Source organism: Typopeltis vanoorti, chromosome 9 (genome assembly GCF_054136105.1).
Source record: "Typopeltis vanoorti isolate ZY-2024b chromosome 9, IOZ_Tvanoo_1.0, whole genome shotgun sequence".
In the NCBI taxonomy this organism is placed as follows: Eukaryota; Metazoa; Arthropoda; class Arachnida; order Uropygi; family Thelyphonidae; genus Typopeltis; species Typopeltis vanoorti.
Genome location: NC_143557.1, coordinates 54,140,390 through 54,167,526, shown reverse-complemented (window position 1 = coordinate 54,167,526; position 27,137 = coordinate 54,140,390). Strand labels below are relative to the sequence as shown.

Genomic DNA, 27,137 nt, shown 5'->3' with positions numbered 1-27,137 from the left:
TCTCTCCATAGCCAGCAGTCCAAAGCCCTGATATTGCCTCTGGATCCTCACACTGAAAACCAGGTGACCAGATTTTAGCACAATAGTCCAAGTTCTGACCAGTGCTTTATACAGTGGCACAACCACTTCCTTATCCCTACATGTTAGAGTACTTATTATCATAGCATTATTACAATGTGCAGCCTTTGCAACACTAGTGATATGCCCTCTAAACTTCAGTCTACTGTCAACCATCACTCCCAAATTTATAATCTCATCCACTTCCTCACCACATGAAAGTTCATAACTGTACATTTACTAATACTGAATTGATAGCCATTATCATCTGCCCACACTCCCTAACTATTTGAATCATGCTATGAGTACTAGATATCAGCAGCATACTTAACTGTCCTACTTATCTTGCATGATGTTCCAATGAACATCTCCTGTTGAATCCTTCTCGGTATCTGTAGTAATAGATTGTAATAGACATATAAAATAGTAATTCTTATTATTATATTAATAATAATATGAATAATATTAATATTGTTAATAACAGATTGTAGCAGATTGTAGAATTTTACTTGAATCTACAGTGAATCTTATCTCTTCCAGTTGAATTTCTCTATTTTAGTTCGTTAAGGATTTTTGCCAATATTTTTCCACTGACAATTACATGTATTTCAAAAATTATGTTATCTTCTTTATAAAATTGTTATCTTCAGTTATATTATGAATAATAATCATAATTTATTCTTTTCTGTGTGTAGATTCTGAAAGATATGTTTCCATTTATCCAATCTGATATACTGTTAATTTTATACTTTCATTTAGTTCTTTCTTTTGAGTTTATAAAAAAAGACCACATATTATCTGTTTAAAAAACAGATTCATCTTTTAGTACTAAGAGAAGTACCACAAAGAAACTAAAGTTTGGAAAGTTAATACATGTACAGAAAAATACAATTTATTAACTATTATATATTTCTTTCTTGTAACTAGTAAACCATTCAAGAGAGAGGAGAAGAATGGTTGACAACATTCAAAACACGAGTCACAAAACATGCATATTTTCAGTGTTCAGGACATTACATGCATAGTAATGTCCTGAACACTAAGAAAACAATACAGAACAATCTCACAAAAACAGAATTAGCAGCAATTAAGTCATTAAAAGCCAAACAAAACATAATAATAACAAAAGCAGATAAAGGCAATGTCACTGTTGTCCTTGACAGGTCAACATACGTACTTCAAATGAATCAACTAGTAGCCGATAACAACACATATAAAATGGTAAATTATAACCAAACAAAAAGGATAAAGGATAAAACAGAGAAACTACTCAATACTCAAGTCCGTCACTTCTTGGCCACCAGACACAGTTAAAAAATTCAAACCCCACTATGCCCCCCCCCAGAATATATCGGGTCCCAAAAATACACAAACAAAATGTGCCCCTTTGATCCATTGTGGAAGGAATAGACAGTCCCAATTACCACTTAGCCAAGAAATTAGCGGCAACACTCAAGGAGTTGGTAGGTCATTCCCCCTCCTACATAAAAAACACACAACACTTTATAAACAAAATTAAAAGCATAACACTCAACAAAGATGACTTATTAGTCAGTTTCAACATTTCTGCCCTTTTCACTAACGTCCTCATCAATGACACAATTCTCCTACTACAGAACAAATTTCCACCCGACATTACGGCCCTTTTTGCCCACGTACTACAGTTCGGTTACTTCGTGTGGTAAAACAAATTTTACCTACAAAAAAAAGGTATAGCCACGGGCTCACCACTACCCCCCCCCCAATTGCTAACTTCTACATGGAAACCTTTGAGCAAAGGGCTCTTGATTCTGCCACGCAAAGACCGACAGTCTGGCTTAGATACGTTGATGACGTGTTTGCAATCTGGCCGCATAGGCGAAAAATGCTAAACACATTCCTTAGCCACCTGAACAAACAACACGAATGCATACAATTTACCATTGAAATCGAAAACCAAAATTCGCTCCCGTTCCTAGACACACTAGTCACACGTCTTCCTTCAGGCAGTCTATCCTTCACTGTCTACCGAAAACTGACACACGCTGGCCAATACATACATGCTAATTCATACCATTACCCATCACAAAATTATGGAGTCATTAACACCCTTAAAAATAGAGCTACAACAATTTGCTCTAACCAGCAAGCTCTGAAACAAGAACTAAAAATCATCAACGACACATTCATAAATAATGGCTATAACAAAAATACTATTAATAAAATACTCCATAAAACAACAACAAAAACGAATCTAGATTAAAGATTCGTTTAAAGATTCAGTAAAACCATAGCCATCCCATACATTAAAGGGTTATCGGAAAAAATCAACAGACTCCTACAACATTATAACCTCAATGCCACCTTTAAACCACCTACTAAACTTAAAACCATCTTCAACTCCTCTAAGGATCCTCTCCTCCCATTAGCACATCCTGGAGTCTATTGCATCCTCTGCGCCTGTAACTTACCGTACATTGGTGAAACAGGACGGACAATCCCTATACGCAAGAAAGAACACATTAGACACATTAAATATAACCATTATGGTGAAGCAGGCCTCTCAGACCACGCACTCAACACCTTACACCAAATCAACTGGAAAAGTACCTGTTCTTTACACCGCACAAAAACCTGGTACGAAAGGAAATTTAAGGAAGCCTGCGAAATCCTGATAAACCACCCAAATATCAACAACAAAGATGACATGAAAATTCCAAGGATCTGGATGGCACACATTCAGCCGACCTAATATATAAGATCCAGCATAAGTCAGGACTCTAGCCAATCTTCAACTAGTATTAGAAACCATTCCATACCAAATGGCTGGAATGTACATGATGTTAATATATGTATATAGATAGATACTTGTTGTTGTTGTTGTTGTGCCCAATGTATTTCTACAACCAACAGATAACACTAATAATAGGACTCTAGCATTGATGTATAATTTTTTTTTTCTCACCAGAGGTCAGGCCAACAATTGTAGCGGTTGGTCAGTGTCTGTAACAAACCAGTTTGATTATAGTGTAGCATACAACTATACACAGTTTTCTGTGTATAGTTGTATGCTCCAGAAGATGACCTTGACATAAAGGTCGAAATGTTGAATGTAGATTTTAGTTATATTTAACTAAAGTTTTTATTCAAACACGGTAGTTGTCTCCATAATTTTCAAAAATGCATTCGGATCACTGTGTAAGCTTAAAAGAAAGGTTTAGTTTTGGGAAGAGATAGAAGTCAGATTGAGCCAAATCTGGGGAATAGGGTAGATATTCCAACAATTCATAGTGCAGGTCCCTTAATTTTCCCATTACCAAAACACTTTTGTGGGCAGGTGCATTGTCCTGATGAAAGATGATTTTTTTTTCTGCAAACCGGGTCTTTTCTCTCGAACTTTTTCATCTAGTCTAGTTAAAAGATCGGTGTAATATTCCCTGGTTATTGTTTTACCCTTTTCAAGATAATTAATGTACAAAATGCCTTTAGCATCCCAAAACACCGATGCTATGACCTTTCCTGCTGATGGAACCGAATTTGTCTTCTTTGGTGCTGAACAACCTGCTTCTGTCCGCTGTTTTGACTGTGGTTTGGATTCTGGTGTGTAATGGTGAATCCAAGTCTCATTCATAGTAATAAATCGATGCATAAAATCAGTTTTATTCTTGTTAAATCACTGAAAGAACTGTTCAGAGATTTTCATGCGAGTGCGTTTTTGATATGCTGTGAGCAAGCGTGGCACCCATCTTGCACAAAGCTTTTTCCTTTGCGATTCTTCATGCAAAATATATCCTACATGTTCTTTTGAAATACCTATAGTCTCAGCAATTTCATGCACTTTGACTCACCAGTCATCCAGTAACATATTAGACCACTTCATATGCACCACTTCAATCTCTTCTTCTTACTCTTCTGCTCTTTCACATTGCACATTCTTAGTTGATCAGATTCATTGTCTGCCCTCATTTCTCCACCTTAGAGCAGCAGTCTTTCCAAATGACTCACACCAAAACCATTGAAATGTAGTCCAGCACTCATATACAGTTCATTTCAGCCTTTAAATTAATTTCACGCATTAACAAACTACACTCCTTTCTCCTCACACATTTCTCCCAACATATCATTCACAGTTGTTGCTCTCTGCTTCATTTCATCACTGTTGTACCTGGATAACACTGAGTACCTTTCCTATCACACTATTATCCTTCTCAACAACCTCTTGATATCCGATCTTACGTGTTCCTTGCTCCCAGTCAAATCCTTTTTTCCTATTGCCACTACCAACTGTTTTTCTTGCTTACTCCTCATATCCAATGCCTCAATCATTCTATTCATTTTACCTCCAGGAGAAGAAACCTCGTGCATCTTTTCTGGTACCACACTTCTAATAATCAAATCCCCATACAACCCAACTCGCAGGTCTTTTGTTATCCCTTTCTATTGATATATCATTAATTTTCATAATTTTCAATCTTCCATACATATCTTGAATTCTCTTAATTTCACTGGTTATTGTGCCACTCCACATCCATTTCATCTCTTGTCTCATCTTCACCAACTCAGCTTTCAAATCACATTTTCTCTCTCATTCACTCTTTCAATTTTATTGCCAGCCATACATGCTTGTTTGCCGTCGACACCACTTCCCACATTTTTCTGTTTTTAACTTCCACTGCATTCGTATCACTTTTGTCTTTCTTACCATCGATTGTTATGTTAATCAGATTACTTATTTGCTTTTTCAAAACTTTTTTACCATTTTTTCGCTGCTCTTTTACAGTGTCTCTCTTTTCTATCAGAAGATCACTCATCCTTCTCGTGGCATCCTCACTACCAACATCACTCATCATCAAGTCCTCATGCAGATCATACTTTGCACACACACCCTGTTTCCATGTGCCTTAATATCCATAATTTATCTCGCTGATCAAACGAATACATATAGCACACTGACATTTCATGAAACATCTGAAATCAAAATTAAATTCCTGCAAAGACAAAGCTGCCACCATCTTTCCTTTGCCAGTTACTATACTAAGCTCTAAGTTTAATGATTTCATAAACAAACTTAAACAAACAAGCCTACACACTAGAAGCACTACAAGTGCATGACTTTATTGCAATTGTTTAATTAACCACTGCAAAATATGTTAAAAATGTAAAATTTCACTGCTAAAAATATTCAGTATATGAGAATAAGCATTATGCAGCTAGCTAGATATTTGTATAAAAATATAACAAATGCTTTATGATTTATGCTTCATACAAAAATAAGCATTATATGTGAATAAATGTTATATAATTCGATATTACTATCTGTATGTATGTGAAACTGCATATGGAGGTGAGCAAGGAAGTAAGGAGCAGGTTCTTAACATGCAGAGGTACATGAGTGGAATGGATTGCTGAGGGTTTTATATGCAGACAAGTTGAATAAGTTTAAAGTGCAGTTTCCAGAGCTTTATAAGTGACAGCATATACCTTCCAGAATGAGTCTTTTGATTCTGAGTAATAATAATAATAACAAAATATTTATGATGGGCCCTGTTTACAAGTATGTTCATGTACTGTTTGCATATGTTTCTTTTTAGGTTTTATGCCGTGCAATACATAAATTTCAGCTCAATCTGTATGCTGATCGAAAGGTTGGTACCTTAAGTAGAGGAACAAGAAGGAAAGTATGCACTGCCATATCACTTCTCGGCAATCCACAAATTGTTCTGCTTGTAAGCGTATTTTCTTATTTATTCAGTTTTACATATATATGTTTTAAAAAAAGAAGTTAGTAACATGGTTTAAAAACAGGTTTATTAACAAAGAAATATATGTTTACACATGATGAAATGTACATCCACAGCTATTGGTAGAATCTTGGTTGAAAGAAGTATGAACGTTCTCATTAAAACATTATGTGCCCAAAATGGGCACCTTGTCTTTCAATACAGGTTTCATATCATATACAAAGGTTCTCTGTCATCTTGGGGAACAATGGTCGGGACATATGAGAGGACAGTTATTATTAGACCACAGAATAGTAACCAACAGAGGAAACATGGCGGCGGCTTTGTCATTCCATGACTTTAACTTAGACTTCAGTCATTTTGTTAAGTGTGAGGTGTGTTATATGTATTCTTTCGATTACATAAATGTTTTGCGGATGGAAGGAGGGTGTGTGCAAAGTGTGACCTGAACGAGAAATTGATGAATGCTAATATGAAATTGATGACAGAAAGTGTTAGTAGCGAGAATGTCGCAGGAAAAATCAGTGCGCCTTCGAAAGAGCAGGATAGTGTGAAAGAAATGCGAAAGAATGTTAAAAAATCAGTAAAAAAGAAAACGAGTGATTTGAAAACCATATGGATGTCAAAAAGGAAGAAAGTGAGGTGAGAGTGGCAGAATGAAACGAAATTGAGAGAACGAATGAAAACGGAAATATTGTGACACAGGAATCGAAAGTGGAAAAAATTCAAACAATGAATGATAGCAAAAGTTGGATGTATGTTGGACTGAAAGTACGGAAACACAGAAGATTGAATGACAGTGAAAGTGAGAAGAGGGGGGTCGAGAGTTAGAAAGATTGAATGATAAAGAGAATGTGACGTGAGATTTGGAAGTTGAATTGGATTGGATGAGGAAAGAGATGAAATGGATGCGGAACGAAATTAAGAAAATTCGGGTAAAAACTATTAAAACAAATCATGATGGCACGAAAGATGATCGAGTGGCATTGTATGGCAACTCAATTATTAAAGGTGTGCTGGATGATAGGATGCACAAGGTATGTTTTTCAGGCAGTAAAATGAGTAGAGTGATTGAGGCATTGGATATGAGGAAGGAGCAAGCAAAGGAGTTGATGGTTTAATAGGTACGAATGATTAGACAGAGGACAAAGAGCACGTCAGAATGGATATTGGGAGGCTTCTTAGAAGGATAAAAGAGAATAGTTTGACAGGAAGGGTAGTGAGTGTGTTCCTTTAGTATGACTGTGGTGAGATGCTAGCTAAAATGTGTGAGGAGATGGGAGTACAGTTTGTTAATGTGTGGAATGAGTTTGAAGGATGAAGTGAACTGTATCGGAGCGATGGGCTGCATTTGAGTGGTTATGGTGTGAGTCGCTTGGAGAGACTGCTGCTGGAAGGTAAAGTGAGAGAATGAATCAGATTAAGCGTGAAGTGATGTGGAAGAACAGGAGAGATTGAAGAGGTGGTTATGAATGGTTAAGTGAGTGGTATGAGTATAGAAAATGAGAGAAAGGGTGTATGCAAGAGGAGCAGACAAATGGGGAGGCTCATAGAGGACAGGGGGTACACATCATGATAAAGGTGGATGCTCTAAGAGGAGGTGAGAGCATGTGTAGACAAGAAAGGAATGGGATGACCTGGGATAAAGAGGAAATAGTTGGAATTGAAAAGGGTTCTAAAATCTAAAATGAATAAGCAGAAAAGGAAATGGCCCCAGTCGAGTATGGAGAGATCACATCGAGTGAGTGGTATCAGTGGAATTAGCTGTAGATCCAGAAAAGAGCTGTTGTGTTTATATACAAATGCTAGAAGTATAAGAAACAAGGCAGATGAAATAGTTGCACTAATTGCATTTGTTCACCCAAAGATTGTTGGAATAAGTGAGACATGGTTAGATAAGGATGACATTGTGACAGGCATAGAGATGGAAGGGTATGATGTTTTTCATGGGGATAGAAGAGGTAAACATGGAAGGGGGGGAGCGCTATTAATGATAGAGAAAGAGTTATGTCCATACAAAGTAGAGATGCAAGAGGGAAATAGTGCCAGTGGTTTTGAGGCAGTATGGTGTGAGATAGAGGTGAATGGAATCAAATATTTGGTTGGATGTTGTTATAGACTAGGTAATGTGGATAGTGGTGATAATGAAATGTATAATCAAATTAGCCAAGCAAATAAGAAAAGGGTGATCATTATGGATGATTTTAATTATGGCAATATAGACCGGAATGATGAGATATCAACTGGAAGTAAAGAAAATGAGTTTCTTGAGTTTTTGAGGAATAAATACCTCAGACAGTATGTAACAGAGAGGAGGCATGAGGATTGAGGATCATCTCATCAGAGGATGTAATTATAAACGAGGTGTCAAATCATCCACTAGTTGGTGAGAGTGACCATGAGGTGATTTCCTGGTGGTTGCCAGCAGTGTGAGGACCTCTGTGAGAAAAGGGTATATGTGGAACTACAAGGGGGGGGGGGGATTATGAAGAGCTCAGGAGACAGCTTGTAGGTGTAGCACTGAATGAGAAGTTAGCTGGAAAAGAGATCAATGCAGCTTGGGGGATTTTCAAGAACTATCTAGTAGATGCAATGTCTAAATGTATTCCAAGGGTGATAAGATTAAATAAGATAGGTGTGAGATGGATGAATAAAGAGATTAAGCATGCGATACAGAGAAAAAAGGCATTGTGGAGGCAGCATAAGAGAAGTGGAAATAACCAATTCCATGAGGTTTGCAAAGTCCAGGAAAGGAGGGTGACTTGGTTGGTGAGAGTAGCTAAAGAGAGGTATAAACAGCAGTTAGCTAATGAAGCAAAAAGAATCCTAAGGAGTTTTTTCGATATGTAGCCAGCAAAAGAAAGAATGATTATGGTAGGATGACATTGATTGGAGAAAATGATATAAAGATAGCTGTTGCAGAATGTGTTATGGAGATACTTAATGAGCAGTTCATAAAGGTCCTTGAGTCTTGTGAATGTGACTTAATGGAAAGATTGAGAGCAGCTGATGATTGGGAGAAGAGACTGACTGTAAGTGAGCAAGAGGTGTATGGGGAGTTGAATAAACTAGATGTTAATAAGGCTGTGGGACTTGATAATATATCACCACTTATTCTGAAGGAAAAGGCTGTGGGACTTGATAATATATCACCACGTATTCTGAAGGAATGTGCCAGGGAGTCGACACCTGCCTTGACATATTTTTTTAATACGAGTCTTGCACTTGTCAAGTTCCTAAAGAGTGGTAGGAGGGCAAGATTGTGCCACTACATAAAGGACGTGATCAAACTCAAGCATCAAACTATAGGCTTATCTGTGTGTCAGGTGTTGTGGTTAAGTTGTTGGAGAAGCTTGTGAGATCTAGGATCCAGAGTTCGGTTGACAACAATGGTATTATCTTACATGGGCAGCATGGATTTGCCAAAGGGAGTCATATTTTAGTAATCTACTTACTTATTACAATAAAGTGACTGCTTCCTTGGACAGAGGAGAAGGATACACAGTAATATACTTGGATTTTGCAAAGTCTTCTGATAGAGTACCTCATGATAAATTTATAGTCAAACTAGAGCAGATGAGGTTGGATATTAGATTAGTGCATTGAATTGGAGACTGGTATCTGATAGGTATCAACAAGTTGCGTATGGGGGGAGCGATATCCTGTCCTCCAGACTCTGATGAACAGGTAGAAGAGCGGAGATATGATAGAGACCTACAGGTTGGTAAGGGATTGTTATAGGATCAATGCTGGAGAAGTTTTACAGAAAATAGTGGGAGATCTTGAGAGAATCATCCCTGAAGAAACTCTATAAAGAGAGTATGAGGAGGGGAGTGAGAGGCAGGTTTTTTTTTGTGCAGAGTTGTAAATGATTATATTAAATAGTAAATTAAGATTAAATGTTAAATTAAATTAAAGATTAAATTAATATTAGGATTAAAGATTAAGTAGTAAATCAAGTATTGGTTAAATGGATGAATAACACCATTAAGTTGAGTTGCAAAAAAAAGAAACAGCTGTGGAAAGAATTTAAGGAGAAAGGTGACCTGCAGGCACATTACTGGTGTAAAGCGCAGGCCAGAAGGGTAATGAGTGTGGTAAGAAAAGCAAAAACGGATTATGAAAGGAAATTGGCCATGCAAGCTAAAAAGAATATCAAACAGTTCTTTTAATATGCTGCAAGTAAAAGAAAAACTGTACACGGCAGAGTGATTTTAAGGAATGCCGATGGTGGGGAGATCACTGAATCAGTAGATATAGCGAAATTACTGAGTAAGCACTTTGCAAGAGTATATCATTGAGGTGGTGACATTGAAGGAACCATTAGTTTATACAGGGATTGTGGTGAATGAGGTGAAGGTGAATAGTCTATTACAGAACCTTAATGTGAATACATCTGTAGGATTGGATGGTATACCAGCACAGGCTTTACGTGAAGCGGCTAAAGAATTGTCAGTGCCCTTGACCATATCTGGTTTAGTCCCGAAGGGGTGGAAAAAGGGGAAAATAGTTCCACTGCATAAAGGAGGATCCAAGATTACTGTTGCAAATTACCGACCAATCAGCATATCAGGAGTCATTGTCGAGGTCTTGGAGAAAGTAGTCAAGGGAAAAATACAGGAATGGATTGATGAAAATGAGATACTGTATGGGAGACAGCATGGTTTTGTGAAGAGTAGATCATGCCTCAGTAACTTGCTCAGGTTTTATAACAGTGATGGCTGAACTGGATAAGGGTAAAGGGTTTACAGTGATATTGCTGAACCTGGCTAAGGCCTTTGACAGGATACCACATGGAATTCTAATCTGTACACTGCAACATATGGGAATGGATATAAGGTTGGTGAGATGGATAGGAGGGTGGTTGATGGAGAGATACCAGAGTGTAGTTTACTCAGGAGTAGAGTCTAAAAGACAGCCTGTGACTAGTGGTGTGCTGCAGGGTTCTGTTCTTGGACCACTGCTGTTTAATTTTTTCATTAACGATATAGGGAAAGAACTGAAAGGAATGCTTCATTTGTTTACTGATGATGTAAAGTTGGGTAAGGCAATAGTGAATGCAGAAGATGTCAAAATTTTGCAGGATGATTTTGATAGATTGGAGGTCTGGACTAAGGAGAATGGATGTTCAATTTAATGTGGCAAAATGTAAGGTTATGCAGTTTGTGGTGAAAAGATTAGCAGCAGTATATCACATTGGTGGAACTGTACTCCAGGAGCTTGATGAGGCCAGGGAGTGTTGGTGGATAGGGAGTTGAAGTTTAGGGGACACATTGCAAAAGTGGCTAATTCAACTCATCAAATCACTTGGATGCTGAAGAATACTTTGACGAGCAGAGATTAGCAAGTTATTGTTCCTCTGTATTGAGCCTTGATAAGCCCCATCTCGACTTCTGTGCCCAGATCTGGTCACCTAAGTTTCTTCTTGATGGGGAGGAGGTTGAGCGGATCCAGAGGCAAGTGACCAAGATGATAGAAGGTCTATGGAATGAACCTTATGAAAACAGGTTGAAGATTTGTGGGTTGCAGAAATTGGTTGATAGATGGAAAAGGGAGATATGATTGAGACATTTAAATTGCTGAAGGGTTTCTATAGGATTAACTCAGAGGATATTTTTGAGAACAGGACTGGTCGTGGGATGACTAATGGACATCCATGGAAGCTGAGCAAGAGTGTGGTTAGTAATGGTGTTAGAGCTGGTCAGTAAGTGGAATAAGCTGCCAGAGTCTGTTGTGACATGACAGTGAATGAGTTCAAGGCAAAGTATGATAGATACTGTGTGAATGTCAAATAGATGTGATGGACATGATGTTTATGGCCTTTCTCAATGAGTCTAAGGACTCCTTGGAGGCACCCGTAATAATAATAATAATAATGATTGGAATGCCTTGCCTGAGAGTGTGGTGTCTGCAAGGAGTTTGAGTGTGTTCAAGACACGATGTGATGAGCTGTGTGTGTGTGTGTGATAAAAGGACCTCCCAGATGAGTCTTTGACTCCATGTATTATTAAATACATGAATAAAGTATGAATAATACATGAGTTATTTTATTCCTTAGTTCATTAAGGTTTGAAGGTGGGTAATGGTAGAATACCCATTCCTTATGAAGGTATCAAGTGATGTGAGAACAGGAGAACATGAAGTATACAGGAATTCTGTGAACCTTGAAATAAACCTCCTGGGGAAGTGTTCATCACATCATCATAAGATAATGATGACACTCTTGCTTGCAGCACACTTATGGAAATTACAAACAAACTGCTCACAAACATGTCATAGGCTTGGACCATTTCCTCTACCAATTCCATGTGAATGATAACAATGCTCAACGATAAATGTCTTTTCTTCAATGTCAACACCAATGCTACGGCTAAATGTAATGGCGTAGACTCTACACTTGCTCTTCCATTTATGTGCATACAATCAAACAGCTTATATATCTCTTAGCTGGTGTACTGAAGGGGGGGGGGGGGTCGAAGTTCAGTACTGTTTTTTTGTGCCATACCATACTTTTCATTCCACAAAGGACACTCTCTCTTTGAACTCTAAACTGTTGGAAAATTAGCAGGAAGCCAAGCTCATCCCAATTGATATATATTTGTATACACGTGTACCTATTCTTGTATAGCTAATTTTGCTGAGTTTTACAGTTGAAAACCTTTATTTCTTCAAGAAGAAAATCCTTACTTACCCCTGCATCAAAGAGAGCAGCTAATTTAAGAATATATGGCAGTTCCCATGTATTCCTGAATTAGGTTATGCAGGTGCCAACACTGAATATTTATATTGAAAAAAGGGAGAATATCTTTTTAAACAAATGTTTTAAGTGTGAAGACAAATTTTCATCATTATTATTATATAAATCACATTTTTCTTCTCTTTGATGATTTAACAGTTTCTTTTACTGCATCTGAGTGATTTGAAGAACAGAGTGAACATTATTCATAAATGTCTACTTAAGAAATAATGATTTATGAAATAGTGCATGATCTTGATGGAAATGTGACACTGCAACAAGATGAAATAGTGTCTCATGTGTTATAAGAATGTGTAATACATGTGCCACTTTTTATTGGCATGTGTCACATGTATTACGCTACAAATTATAGAAAGTTTTATCACTGTGTTACAGAGTATTATATTTGACAAGAAATTATATTTCTCACTTTAATCCTTTACCAAAGCATAAGCACACAAAGTTTGCATGTGAAGTATCTTCACAACCAGTCTACTTGTGTATATTGCCTCAGTATCCCATTACAAAAATATGATGGAAGGGGAGTCTCATCACTAGAAGCCAGACTCAGGTAAATACCAAGGTTAAATTAATGCAAAAGTTATATATTTTCTACATACAAGTAATAAAATTAGGGGATATTTTAGTTTCTGTTGGATAATTATAAATTTCTGCAAATAATTATAACTATTGGGTACTTTATACAATATACATGAATAAATGTTTCTTACTTATGGATAGGGTGTAATTTATGAGATATTGTTTTAATAATCAATATTTATTACAAATTTTGTTACATTTGTAAATTATTTTTATAACTTTATAATTTACAAGAAAACCAAAATATCTCCTAATTATTTTGAGCAGTATATTACTGAGGCAACTGATGTGAAGTCAGCATCCTGCTTCAGAATAGGTATGTAAGCTGTCATGTTTGTAAAAATTAAAGAGAAATACGCAAACTTATGTGGAAGAAAATTTAATAGATGTAAAATTTTCACCAAAGTATCAAATGTGTCTTCAGTATGTTAACAATGAAACACAGAATAAAATGCAATAAAAGAATATATTTTAAAAGTGTCACTATTAGGTGAGATAGCAGATGGTTAATATACTTAGCCTAAACTTTTGCAGCTATTAAATTTACTTGCACTTAAGATTGAGTTTCTGTTTTTAATTTCTACAAGTTGACAGCTCTATATATGAGCAGATTATGATGTGCAAACATGATAGCAAACAATATTTCATGTGTAAACGAAGCTTGCACATATAATATCATTTGCTTCAATTTCTGCAACAGAGTTCCATGTGGAATCCTGCCAAATGCCTTTGCAAAGTCCATCGGTATTACTAATAATACTACTGGACCTCTCAAACCATAATTTCGAGTAAAGTGGATGACAAACAATATTGAACAAGAATTGCATGCAAAAAAGAGGCTACGGAAGAGATATAAGGAGACAGGTGAAGAGAAGATGCATGAAGAATATAAAACATAGGCCAGAAGAGTGACTAGTATGGTAAGGAAGGCAAAACTGGAATATGAGAGGAGATTGGCCCTAAGATGCAAAGAAAATCCTAGGGAGTTTTTTAGCTATGTGGCCAGTAGGAGGAGAAATGACTATGGAAGAATGATATTGTGGGATAAAAATGGGAATAGAGTGACTGATGCAGATGACATAGTGGAATTGTTCAATGAACACTTTATTGGAGTATTTCATCCTGAAGGAGTCAGTTTTAATACTAGAGGGACAGGGCAGGTTCGAGGTTTAGAGGTGCAGGAGGCGAATGTGTTCCAAATACTGAGTACTCTGGATGTCAGTAAAGCTATGAGACTGGATGGTATTTCACCATGAGTTTTGAGAGAATGTGCTAAAGAACTGACAGCTCCTTTGACCTGGCTTTTCAATAAAAGTCTAGCTGCGGGAAAGGTGCCCATGGAATGGAAGGAAGGTAAGATAGTGCCATTGCATAAGGGCGGAAGCAGACTGGAAGTGTCCAATTATAGGCCAGTTTGTGTGTCATCAGTAGTTGCTAAGATCTTGAAGAAAGTAGTGAGGAACCATATACAACATTGGGCAGATGAGAGTAATGTTATCTGTGAGAGTCAACATGGATTTGTGAAGGGGTGCTCTTGTTTTAACAATATGCTAGCCTTTTATAATAAAGTTACAAGAGCATTAGATGAAGGAAAGGCATATACTGCAATTTTCTTAGACTTAGCGAAGGCATTTGACAGGGTGCCATATGATAAGCAGATATTTAAGTTGCAGCACATGGGTCAGGATGTCAGATTGGTCAACTGGATTCAGGATTGGCTGTCCGATAGGTATCAGAGAGTTGTGTATGGTGGAGCAGTTTCCAGGAGGCAGAGGGTTACAAGTGGGGTCCCACAGGGCTCAGTACTTGGACCTATATTGTTTAACCTTTATATCAATGACATAGCCAGTGGATTGCAGGGGGATATTCAGTTGTTTGCGGATGATGCGAAGCTGGGAAGGATTATTAGTAATAGTGCAGATGTGGTAGCCCTGCAAGCGGATTTAAATAAGCTAGATAGATGGGCAAATGAATGGGGATGTCAGTTTAATGCAGCAAAATGTAAGGTCTTGAGGTTTGGGAAACATCGATGGGACGCTGCATACTCTACGGGAGGAGTCATACTGGAGGAAGTAGGGGAGACAAGAGATCTGGGGTTGACGATTGATAGAAACCTGAAATTTAGGGAACATATTGCAAATGTGGTGAAGGTAACACATAGGATTGCTGCAATAATGAGAAGGACTGACCTGCAGAGATAAAAGGGTTATCATTCCGTTGTATAAGACTCTGATCAGACCACAATTACACTATTGTTCTCAGATTTGGTCCCCAGGATTTGAAGGGGATAAATTAACTGTGGAAAGGATACAAAGGCAGATAACAAAGATGATTTCAGGATTACTTATGAGGATCGGCTGAGGGAATGTGAACTGCAGAGTTTGGTGGATAGAAGAAGGATAGGTGATATGATTGAGACTTTTAAACTGTTGAAAGGTGGTTACAGGTTTGACACTGGGGAGTTCTTTTGCTTGGTTGAAAAGCAGGAAGGAATGATGACAAGAGGCCATCCCTGGAAGTTACAAAAAGAAACCGTGAGCAAGAGGGTGAGGAGTGGTTCCTTTGCATGGAGGGTGGTTGAAACATGGAATGCATTACCTGATGGAGTGGTGAGAGTAAGAACGGTCAATGAGTTTGAGGAGTGGTATGATAGACTTTGTGTTTCTTAGGGGGGGGGACCTCTCCTCGATGATTCTTGATAGACTTTGTGTTTCTTAGGAAAGACCTCCCATGATGAGTCTTTTGACTCCATGGAGGCCTGGATAATAATAATAATAATAATAAGAGGTATGTAGTCTAAACAGGTGCTTCACAATCAGTGCAGGCATTTCACAAGTTTCAAGGAACAGATTATCAAATTTAAATCTTGAGTTGATTCCAAATAACAGTGTTGCAAGAAACAAGGATAGATCTATCAGATTCCAGAAATTTGATTATTCCTTTTGTTTATTTATTTATTCATATTGGGTTCCCCCAGTGCTCAACCAGTCCTAAGGGATATTTGAGGAATGTTAAGTATAATTAAGCATTCCATATTAAGTATGTATTTTATGACTGTAGATTTGTGTGGTTCATGGACCAGTTTGCCTGTTCTGAGGGATGAAAAACCTGAGTTTTTGGGTGGAAAAAAAAACCCTCTACCTCTCTATGAGACTAGCTGACCTTTAGTCAAAAAGAGACCAGATAAAGGTTCCTCATGCCGTGGACAGGAATCAAACACAAGTCTTTCCAACCAAAGAGCGTCGTCTGTACTGACTGAGCTACAGAGGCTCTTCCTTATTGTTATTGGATCCTAATCTTACCAGAATTGGTAAGATTAGGATCCAATAACAAAGTCAATGTGAACAGGATACTTGATAAATACCAGGCAAGGAGAGAGAAATGGCTCATCCTTAGATGAAGGTAGAAATGATTTTGTAAACTGGTTTGAAAGTAGTACATACAATATGCACCATGGAGTATAGCATGGTTTTAATGAAGGATAGATCTTGGCTCGGTAATTTATTCACTTTTTATAATGAAATGACATTTGAGCTGGATGAAAGAAATACTACACAGTGATATCTCTTTGCAAACATTTTGGATTGGTAAGGTAGTACATGAAAACTGTTGCATAAACTGGAACAAATGATGTTAATATGATATTTATATGGACACAGTGGCTGATGGACAGATTTCAAAGAATTGTATATGTGGGGGAACTGAATCCAAGAAAAGACAAGTAGCCAATTTTGTTCTACAGGGCTCTTTAGTTGGGTTGATGCCATTTAATTTGTATATCAATGATAATGGAAATTATTTATGAAAATTTACAGTATTTTTTTGTTGTTGTTGATGTTGCAATATTAAATGGAGCAGTAGTTAATACATATGATATCTGCAGGATGAATTAATAGACAGGCAGTATATAAAGGATAATGGTCACCAGTGTGAGGTTATGCACTTGGGATGAGAAAAGAATGCAGACCATGTACTGTGTATATTATAATAGACAAGAAATTATATTCTTGTATTAATTCTTTACCCAAGTCTGAGCACATATAACTTTATACTTGAAGTATCTTCACTACCAGGCTATTTGTATATGGAGACAGATGAATTCATATCAGATTGTCCCATTTAGTGTATCCTTTAGTGCACATTACACTTCCTTTCGGATGTGTTATTATTATAATTGTACGAGTGCCTCCATGGAGTCCAAAGACTCATTGCAGGAGATGCAAACTCTCCACATAATCTATAATACCTCTCCTTGAACCCATAAACAGACAAAGCACTGACAACTGACTCTGGCAATCCATTCCACTCATTCACAAGTCTCCAAGTAAAAAATCTAGTCCTCACACTGCTACTAACCACACCTTTATTCAACTTCCAGAGATGATCCCTTGTTCTGGCCAAGTGCTGAAATATTTTCTCTGCATCAATATTATAAACCCTTTAAGCAAGTTAAGTGTTTCTGTTGTACATCTCTTTTTCTTCTATCAACCAACTTCTGCAGTTCACACACTCTCAATTTATCTTCATAGAGAACATTCCACAGACCACTCACCATCTTGGTCACTTGCCTCTGAATCCTCTCCTCTGCTTCCTCGTCCCCAAGAAACCCAGAGGGCCAGATCTAGGCACAGTAATCCAGATGTGGGCATATCAAGACCTTATAAAAATTAATGACAACTTCCTTATCCCTACTTGTTAATGTGTTCTTCAATAGCCAAGTAATCTTACGAACTATCTCAACAACCTTAGCAGTATGTCCTCTAAACTTTAACTCTCCGTTTACCACCACCTCTAAATCTCTAGCTTCATTTATTTCCTGGAGTACAGCTTGTAATCTATTTATTCCATGATGTATGACTTTACATTTCTCCACGTTAAACTGATACCCATTATCTTTTGCACATACTGACAACCTATTTAAATTATCCCGCAATTTAATCACTCTCCACATACTCATCAACTCTCTGGCACATTCCTTCAGAATACGTGGTGATATATTATCAAGTCCCACAGCCTTATTTACATCTAGTTTACTCAACTCCCCAAACACCTCTTGCTCGCTTACAGTCAGTCTCTCCTCCCCATCATCAACTGCTCTCATCTCTCCATGAAGTCCCATTCACAAGATTAAAAGATCTTTATAAACTGCTCATTAAGTATCTCCACCACACATTCTGCAACAGCTATCTTTATACCATTTCCTCCAATCAATGTCATCTTTCCATAATCATTCTTTCTTTTGCTAGCTACATATCGAACAAACTCCCTAGGATTCTTTTTGGCTTCATTAGCTAACTGCTGTTCATACCTCTCTTTAGCTACTCTCACCAACCAAGTCACCCTCCTTTCCGGTCTTTGTAGACCTCATGAAATTGGTCTATGAAATTAGATGCAATGTCTAAATGTATTCCAAGGGTGAGAAGGTTAAATAAGGTAGGTGTGAGATGGATGAATAAAGAGATTAAGTATGCGATACAGAGAAAAAGGGCATTGTCTTATGCTGCCTCCACAATGCCCTTTTTCTCTGTATCGCATACTTAATCTCTTTATTCATCCATCTCACACCTACCTTATTTAACCTTCTCACCCTTGGAATACATTTAGACATTGCATCTACTAAATAGTTTTTGAAAATCCCCCAAGCTGCATTGATCTCTTTTCCAGCTAGCTCCTCATTCCATGCTACACCCGCAAGCTGTCTCCTGAGCTCTTCATAATCACCCCCCCCCCTTGTAGTTCCACATATACCCTTTTTTCACAGGGGTACTTGGACTGCTGGCAACCACCCAGGTAATCACCTCATGGTCACTTTCACCAATTGGTGGATGATTTGACACCTCATTTATAATTACATCCTCTGATGAGATGACCAAATCCAAGACCCTTAATCCTCATGTGTCCTCTGTTACATACTGTCTGAGGTAGTTATTCCTCAAAAACTCAAGAAACTCATTTTATTTACTTCCAGTTGCTATCTCTTCATTCCAGTCTATATTGCCATAATTAAAATCACCCATAATGATCACCCTTTTCTTATTTGCTTGGCTTATTTGACTATACATTTCACTATCACCACCATCCACATTACCAGGTCTATAACAACATCCCACCAAGTATTTGATTCTATTCACCTCTATCTCACACAATACTGCCTCAAAACCACTGCCCCTATTTTTCTCTTGCATCTCTACCTTGTCTGAAAACAAACCCCAACTCAACATCACCAGAGTTAAAGATCGGTACTATCAACATAAGAAGCCTGAATGGCAAAGAAATGGAGCTAGCTGAGGAATTAGATAAGTACCAGATCGATATAATAGGGGTGACTGAAACAAAAAAGACCAAAACTGGTGAGATCTTTCTGAGCAATAAATACAAAACGTTATATTCAGGCAATGGCAATCGAGGAAAAGAAGGAGTAGCCATAGTATTCAACACAAAATACGAGGCTAATCTTCTTGAATGGCAATCAGTCTCAAGTAGAGTAATGTGTGCAAATATGAGAATGGGGAACTGGACAATGAGACTTATTTGTGCCTATGGTCCCACAGAAGGTTCTACTAAGGTAGAAGTAGAGGAATTTTTTGAGGCTTTAGAAAAAGCAACTGACACAATGAAAAATGAAAAGTTGGTCCTTGTTGGGGATCTAAATAGCAGAGTAGGAAATGATTGTGAGACATACAAAAATATTTTGGGAAAATTTGGAGAAAAGAGCAAAGCTAATAATAATGGCAAATATCTGTTGGATTTCTGCTCAGGACATGGACTGGTTATTATTAACACCATGTTCCAACATAAAAATGTGCACAAATTCACATTGAGAGAAGAAGCTAGGAATAAGAAAAGTCTCATTGACTTTGTTATTGTTGATAGTGATGTTTTCTCCCTGGTGTAGGACACCAGAGTGTACAGAGGATTTGAAATTGGAAGTGATCACTATTTAGTCTTGAGCAGGATAAAATTGAATTTCATATTGAAAAGAATAACATGTAAGAAAGTTTTAAAGCGAATAAAAGTTGAGCAGCTCTCAGATGTGAACTGTAGACTAAAATACAGAAAGATTATTGAAAATAAAATAAAAGAGTTTGAGAACAGGAATCAAACCTTGGAGATTCAGTGGCAAACTCTGAAGAAAACATTGATTCATTCTGCCAGAGAGGCATGTGGTGAGGTTGTGTGCAAGGATAAAAAAATCAGAACTCCCTGGTGGACACAGGAAGTTAAAGAGGCAGTGAAGGAAAAGAAGAAAGCACATCAAAAGTTCCTGGCAAATAAGTCAGCTTTTACTCTTACAGAATACAGAGACAAATGTAAGAAAGCTAAACAGTGTGTAAAACTAGCTAAACAAAAGTCATGGGAGGACTTTGGCAAGAATATAGAAAATAAATATCAAGAAGGTGGCAAAATATTCTGGAGGTTGTTGAAGAAGCTTAGGAATGGAGGAAAGAGTGCTGTAAAGAGATGATAAAGGTGACATGAAATCAAGAAAAAGATATCCTTAAAGTATGGAATAATTACTTTGAAAAACTGCTAAATGAAACAAGCAGTGATGACAGCATAGTGATAAAAAACACTGACCAGGCATGCGGTCAGGAATACATATCCATACCTGAAGTAGAAAAAGCCATCAATGGCTTGAAATGTGGAAAGGCAGCAGGAGTAGATGATATTCGACCAGAAATGCTGAAGTATAGTGGTATAAAAGTCTTACAGTGGCTGCACTGCATAGTTCAGAAAGCCTGGACAGAGGGACGAATTCCCGATGATTGGAGTAGAGCTCTCATAGTACCCATATATAAAAAGGGAAATAAAACTGAATGTGAGAATTACAGAGGTATTTCCCTACTGAGTGTTCCTGGCAAGATCTATGCAAGTATACTTGAGAAACGGTTGAGAAGAATTGTGGAAGAAAAGCTTGGTGAAGAACAAGCTGGATTTAGGCCAAATAGAGGCTGTCAGGATCAGATCTTCACTTTACGACAAATAGTCGAGAAAGCATGGGAATATAACAAAGATCTGTATTTAAGTTTTGTCGATTTGGAAAAGGCATATGACAAGGTGCCAAGAGAGAAGCTATTCAATATGCTGCAGTTATATGGTGTCAATGGGGCATTGTATCAAGCAATACTTAGTCTTTATTTGAGTTGTATGTCAGCAGTTAGAATTGAAGGAAGTACAGGAAGATGGTTTAATGTTAAATCTGGTGTGAGACAAGGATGTACATTATCCCCTCTGTTATTCATTATTTATATGGATCACATTATGAAGGAAAGTGGTATTAAACCTGATATCAAAATTGGAGATGTTAATGTCAGCTCTTTGCTTTATGCAGATGATGTTATACTTCTAAATAAATCCACTACAAGTCTGCAAGATTCTCTGTCTAAATTGAATAGCTGTTGTAATAGATATGGTATGAAGGTCAGCAATAAAAAGACAAAGACAATGAAAATAGACAGAATCATTGAAAATGTCAACTGTGTTGTGAATGGAGAACCTGTGGAACAAGTAAAACATTTCAGCTACTTAGGCACAATTTTTAGTGAAGATGGTAAATTAAATATAGAAATAGACAACAGAATCAGCAAAGCTGGTATGGTGGGAAGTCAATTGAATAAATTCATATGGAATAAGAGAGAAATTAGTCGGAACACTAAATTAGCTGTATACAAGACAGTGTTCAAACCAGTTTTAACTTATGGATCTGAGAGCTGGGTCAGAAGTAAAACACTTGACCAAAGACTAGAGACCGCAGATATGAGAGTCCTGAGAAAGATTAGAGGCGTGAACAGATGGCATCAATGGCAATGTCATATTAAAAATGAGGATATTATGAAAGAACTTAACATTGTCAGCATCCAGGAATGCATTAGCAGAGCTAATCTCAGGTTGTATGGTCACTTAAATAGAATGGGAGAGGAAAGATTAGCAAAACAAGTGTTCTCTGCCAGGTTGGCAGGAAAACGACCCAGAGGAAGACCAAGATATAGGTGGATTGATACGGTACAAAGTGCCTTAGACGATAGAAATATAAGATCTGATAATGTTGGAGTCTTGACAAGTAACAGACTGATTTGGAGGAAAATTGTAGATAGGAAGTTAGTAATGATGTAATTTTTTCATGTAGTACTGTTATATCCTGTTACACCCCTTGAGGGTACATGGCAGGAATTTGATGATGATGATGATGATCTCTACCTTTTATGGACATAACCCTTTCTCTATCATCAATAGCACCCCCCCCTCCCTTTTTACCCCTTCTATCCTCACGAAACATATCATACCCTTCCATCTCTATTCCTGTCAGGATGTCATCCTCATCTAACCATGTCTCACTTTTTGCGACAATCTTTGGATCAACAGACGCGATTAGTGCAACCATTTCATCCACCTTGTTTCTTAGACTTCTAGCATTGGTATTCAAACACGACAGCTCATTTCTGGATCTACAGCTAGTTCCACTTATACCACTCACTCGATGTGATCTCTCCATGCTGGACTGGGGCGGTTTCCCTTTCTGCTTCTCATTTTAGAACCCTTTTCAATTTCATCTGTTTCCTCTTGATCCCTGGTCATCCCTTTTCTTTCCTGCCTACACATGCTCTCACTTCCTCTTGGAGCATCCACCTTTCTCACGCTGTGTACTCCTGTCCACCCTGAGCCTCCCCATTTCCCTGCTTCTCTTGCACACCCATTCTCTCATTTTCTATACTCATACCACTCACTTTCCCATTCATTTCCACTTCTTCATTCTCTCCTGTCTTACTCTCCTGCTCTTCCACATCACTCCCCTCTTGATCTGATTCATTTTCTCTATTCACTTCTCTACCTTCCAGCAGTCAGAAACCATCTTGAATCCAATTTACATAATCTATCACTCATACAAGCAGTGCAATATTTCATAGAATGGTGTATAGAATGCACCATTTGTCTACTGTAGAACATAATGGATGTGTAGTTGCTGAACCCAAAGCAACTGCAGACACTTTAGGGGAAAGCTTTGCTAGAATCTCAGCAACAGCTTCCTATCCTCCTGAATTTTTGATACTGAAGGAACAAAAGAGAAATAGCTGCTCAACTTTTCTACAAATAGACTCGGGCCATATAATCAACCATTCATTAAGGAGGAACTAAAAAGAGCACCTTTATCTCTCATGCCAGTAGCAGTAGGTCTTGATGACATCTATTATGAGATGATAAAACATCTTTTACCATCTTATATGGAAATCATTCTCATGTTATACAACAGAATGTTTTCAGAAGAAACGTTTCTGCATTTTTGGCCTAAATCAGTTGTCATTACCATCACAAAACCAGGAAAGGATCTAACACAAGCAAACAATTACCAACCTGTTGCTCTGACTGCTATTTGGAGAAAATGGTAAATATTAGCCTTCTCTGGTATTTATACAGCAAAGATCTTCTCCACAATATTGTTTTTGTAAACACTATTCAATATTGGTCCATTTTGGCTATTTAGAAATCTGAATAAGAAATGCATTCCTAAAACAAGAACATCTGCTAACACTTTTATTTCTTCATAGGAAGTAGACAAACCTGTTTCATCCCCATCTAACTTTTGGAGCTTGAGGGAGAGCCACACACAATGAGCTAATCAGAGATAGCTGGCCCAAGACTATTGCTAATGTTAATGTTATCCAGTGAAGAGAGTATGGCAGACAAGTGCTGCCATCACATGGTCACTAATACAATATATTAGTGTCGGAAATAGTGAGTTCTGCAGTTGATTTCCTTGAGTTTATGGGATGAAAAACCCAAGTTACCTGGGAGAAAAAAATTGCTTGCCCATGCCAGAGATCGACTAACTTGGGAACTAGCCAAAGTAAGGATTAGAAAAAGTTCCTCTAGCTGATCACTAAAAGTGAATTTTGAATGACTTTGTTCGGGCAGCCTAGCACTATGCATGCAAATGCCATTTCCACAGTCATTAACAATAACATCTGGTTCATTTTTTTTTTTTTTTTGACATGGAAAAAGTTTATAACACAGTCGAGATGTGGCATATTAGGAGACCTTTACAGTCTAGGTCTCTGGGGACAGGTTCCTGTTTTTATTAAAAAAATTTTCTCTAGCCAAGTCTTCCAAGTGGGAAGCACATTATCCTGGCCATATCATCAAGAACAGGATGTTCCTTAAGGCTTCCCTATCTTAATAAGTTTGACAATCTTTGCTGTCAGGATAAATTTTCACTGAAGAACTTCCCACAGTAAGCCATGTTTCATATACAGTGATATTCTTAGACTTTGCAAACACATTTGATAGTATATTGGTTAGATGAATCAGAGATTGACTCTCTGAACAATACCAGCAGGTTGAGTATGATGGAGCAGTGTCTCAAAAAAGGAGGGTAACCAGTGGCATGCCTCAGAGTTCTGTTCTGGTGCCCCTGCTGTTTAACTTGTTTGTAAACGATATATCATGTGGACTAATTGGGACTCTTGAGTTATTTACTGATGATGCAAAGTTGGGAAGAATTATAAGTAGACTACTGATGCTGAATCCCTTCAGGAAGTTTTGAATAGACTTTTTACTTGGACAAAAGAGTGGGATTGTAGTTTTAATATCAATAAGTGCAAGGTGTTGCATTTTGGAGTGCAGAAATATAAGGCTGTGTACTATATTGATGGTTCTGTAATGCAGGAAGTGGAGACATTTAAAGATTTGGGAGTGATGGTTGACAGTAGACTGATGTTTAGAGAGCATATTCTAGTGTTACAAATGATGCACATTGTAGCGCTACTAAGATAAGAAGTACTCTAACATGTACGGATAAAGAAGTGGTTGTGCCACTATATAAGACGCTGGTCAGACCACTTGGATTATTGTGCTCAGATCTGGTCACCTGATTTTCAATGTGATGTGGAGATATTGGAGAGGGTCCAGAGACGAGTGACTAAAACAATATCAGGAATTTGGAATGCTGGCTATGGAAAGAGGTTGAAGAAATGTGGATTGCAGAGGTTGGTGAACAGGAGGAAAGGAGGTAATATGATAGAGATATTTAAGTTAGTGAGAGGATTTTATCAGATTAATCCAGAGGGAGATTATAAAACAAGTAGAAGGCGAGATGGGAAGAACCGGAGGTTATTCCTGGAAGTTATGTAAAAGTGTGGTGAAGAGGGGTGTGAGGAGTAAATTTTTTACATGGAGAATTGTCAGTGAATGGAACCATTACCAGAATGTGTTGTTAATGCAAGGAGTGTTAAGGATTTTAAGATTCTATTTGATAAGCATGCTGTTAGCTGAATGAACCTCCCACGATGAGTCTATCGAAATAATAATAATATGTTGATGATTTCACAATATACTATCATTCTTATAACATGACAGTTATTAAAAGGCAACTTTAACAAGCAATATTAATGATGAGACAAACTATTATTCCAGTAGCAACAGATGCTAAGTTCTTAGAACTCATATTTAACAGAAAGCATACATCCTTGTACACATTTGTCAAATAAGAGAAAGTGCAAAAAAACATTGAATATCCATTTCACCCTATCCTTTACAAAGTGTGGATACCCAGGGATACATAAAATGTCTTTAGGGGTATGAGGAACTTTTTTTTTTAAAATTCTGATTACTTTTTTTTATCACATATTATTATTATTATTATTATTATTATTATTATTATTACCCACAAGACCTCATGGAGTCAAAGACTCGTCTTGGAGGTCCCTTTATCACACACACAGCTCATGATACCGTGTCTTAAACACACTCAAACTTCTTGCAGACACCACACTTACAACTCTACATGAAAAAAACCTGCCTCTCACTCCCCTACTCACACACCCTCTTTATACAGTTTCCAGGGATAACCTTTGGTTCTCCCCTGATATCTCACTATTCTCTGTAGAGCTTCTCCACCACTAATCCTATAACACCCCCTTACCAACTTGTAGGTCTCTATCATATCTCCCCTCTTCCTCCTGTCCACCAGACTCTGCAAATTACATCTTCTCAATCTTTCCTCATACTCAACATTCCAGAGGTCAGAAACTACCTTAGTCAATCGCCTTTGGACCCTCTCCAACATCTCTTCATCCTTCTGAAAACTAGGTGACCAAGTCTGGGCACAATTGTCTATGTGTGGCCTAATCAAAGCCTTATACAACGGAACAAGAATCTCCTTACTTCTACACGTCAGTGTCCTCCGCATCATTCCCAGAAGCCTTTGTGCTGTCTTCATAATTTTGGCGATGTTTCTCCTAAATTTTAGATCCTTATCCACTATCACCCCCAGATCTCTTATTTCCTCCACCTCCAATAATATATCCTCACCAAGCATAAATTCTGCATCCCATCTTTGTTTTCCAGATTTTAAAACCTCACATTTTACAACATTGAACTCACATCCCCATTTCCATGCCCAATCACTCAATTTATTCAAGTCTTCTTATAAGGCCACTACATGTTCACTATTCATGGCTCGTCCCAACTTTGCATCATCTGCAAACAAATGAATATCTCCATCCAAATCTTCACCAATATCATTAATATACAAGTTAAACACTAATGGCCCTAAAACAGACCCCTGAGGCACTCCACTAGTGACTTTCCCTTTCCTTGATATTGCTCCCCATAGATCGGATACAATAGCCAGTCTCTGATAGATTACCTCTGATATGTAATCTATAAGAGAATGGCTATCTGATAGATTACCTATCAGATAGCCAGTGTCCAATCCAATGCACTAATCTAATATCCAACCGCATCTGCTCTAGTTTGACTGTTAACTTATCATGAGGTACTCTATCAAAAGCCTTTGTGAAATCTAAGTATATTACTGTGTATCCTTCTCCTCTGTCCAAGGAAGCAGTCACTTTATTATAATAAGTAAGTAGATTACTAAAACGTGATCTCCCTTTAGGAAATCCATGCTGTCCATCAAAGATAAAACCATTGTAGTCAACCAACATTATAGTGTTGGTTGTGCTGCTGCTGCTGTTTTTCCTGACTGCATAGCCCAATCAAATTCCACTTGAATAGAATTATACTGC

At 37.6% G+C, this 27,137-nt stretch overlaps 1 protein-coding gene across 1 annotated transcript in view; it reads left to right on the top strand.

Moving 5' to 3' along the window:
• The window catches only part of LOC150103053 (phospholipid-transporting ATPase ABCA1-like), an 859,669-nt gene that overhangs the window by 728,485 nt on the left and 104,047 nt on the right, over window positions 1-27,137 (top strand). Inside the window, exon 36 of the mRNA XM_090398068.1 lies at window positions 5,628-5,762. Coding sequence (XP_090254194.1) covers window positions 5,628-5,762 — 135 coding nt within the window. The remainder of the gene's footprint in view (window positions 1-5,627; window positions 5,763-27,137) is intronic.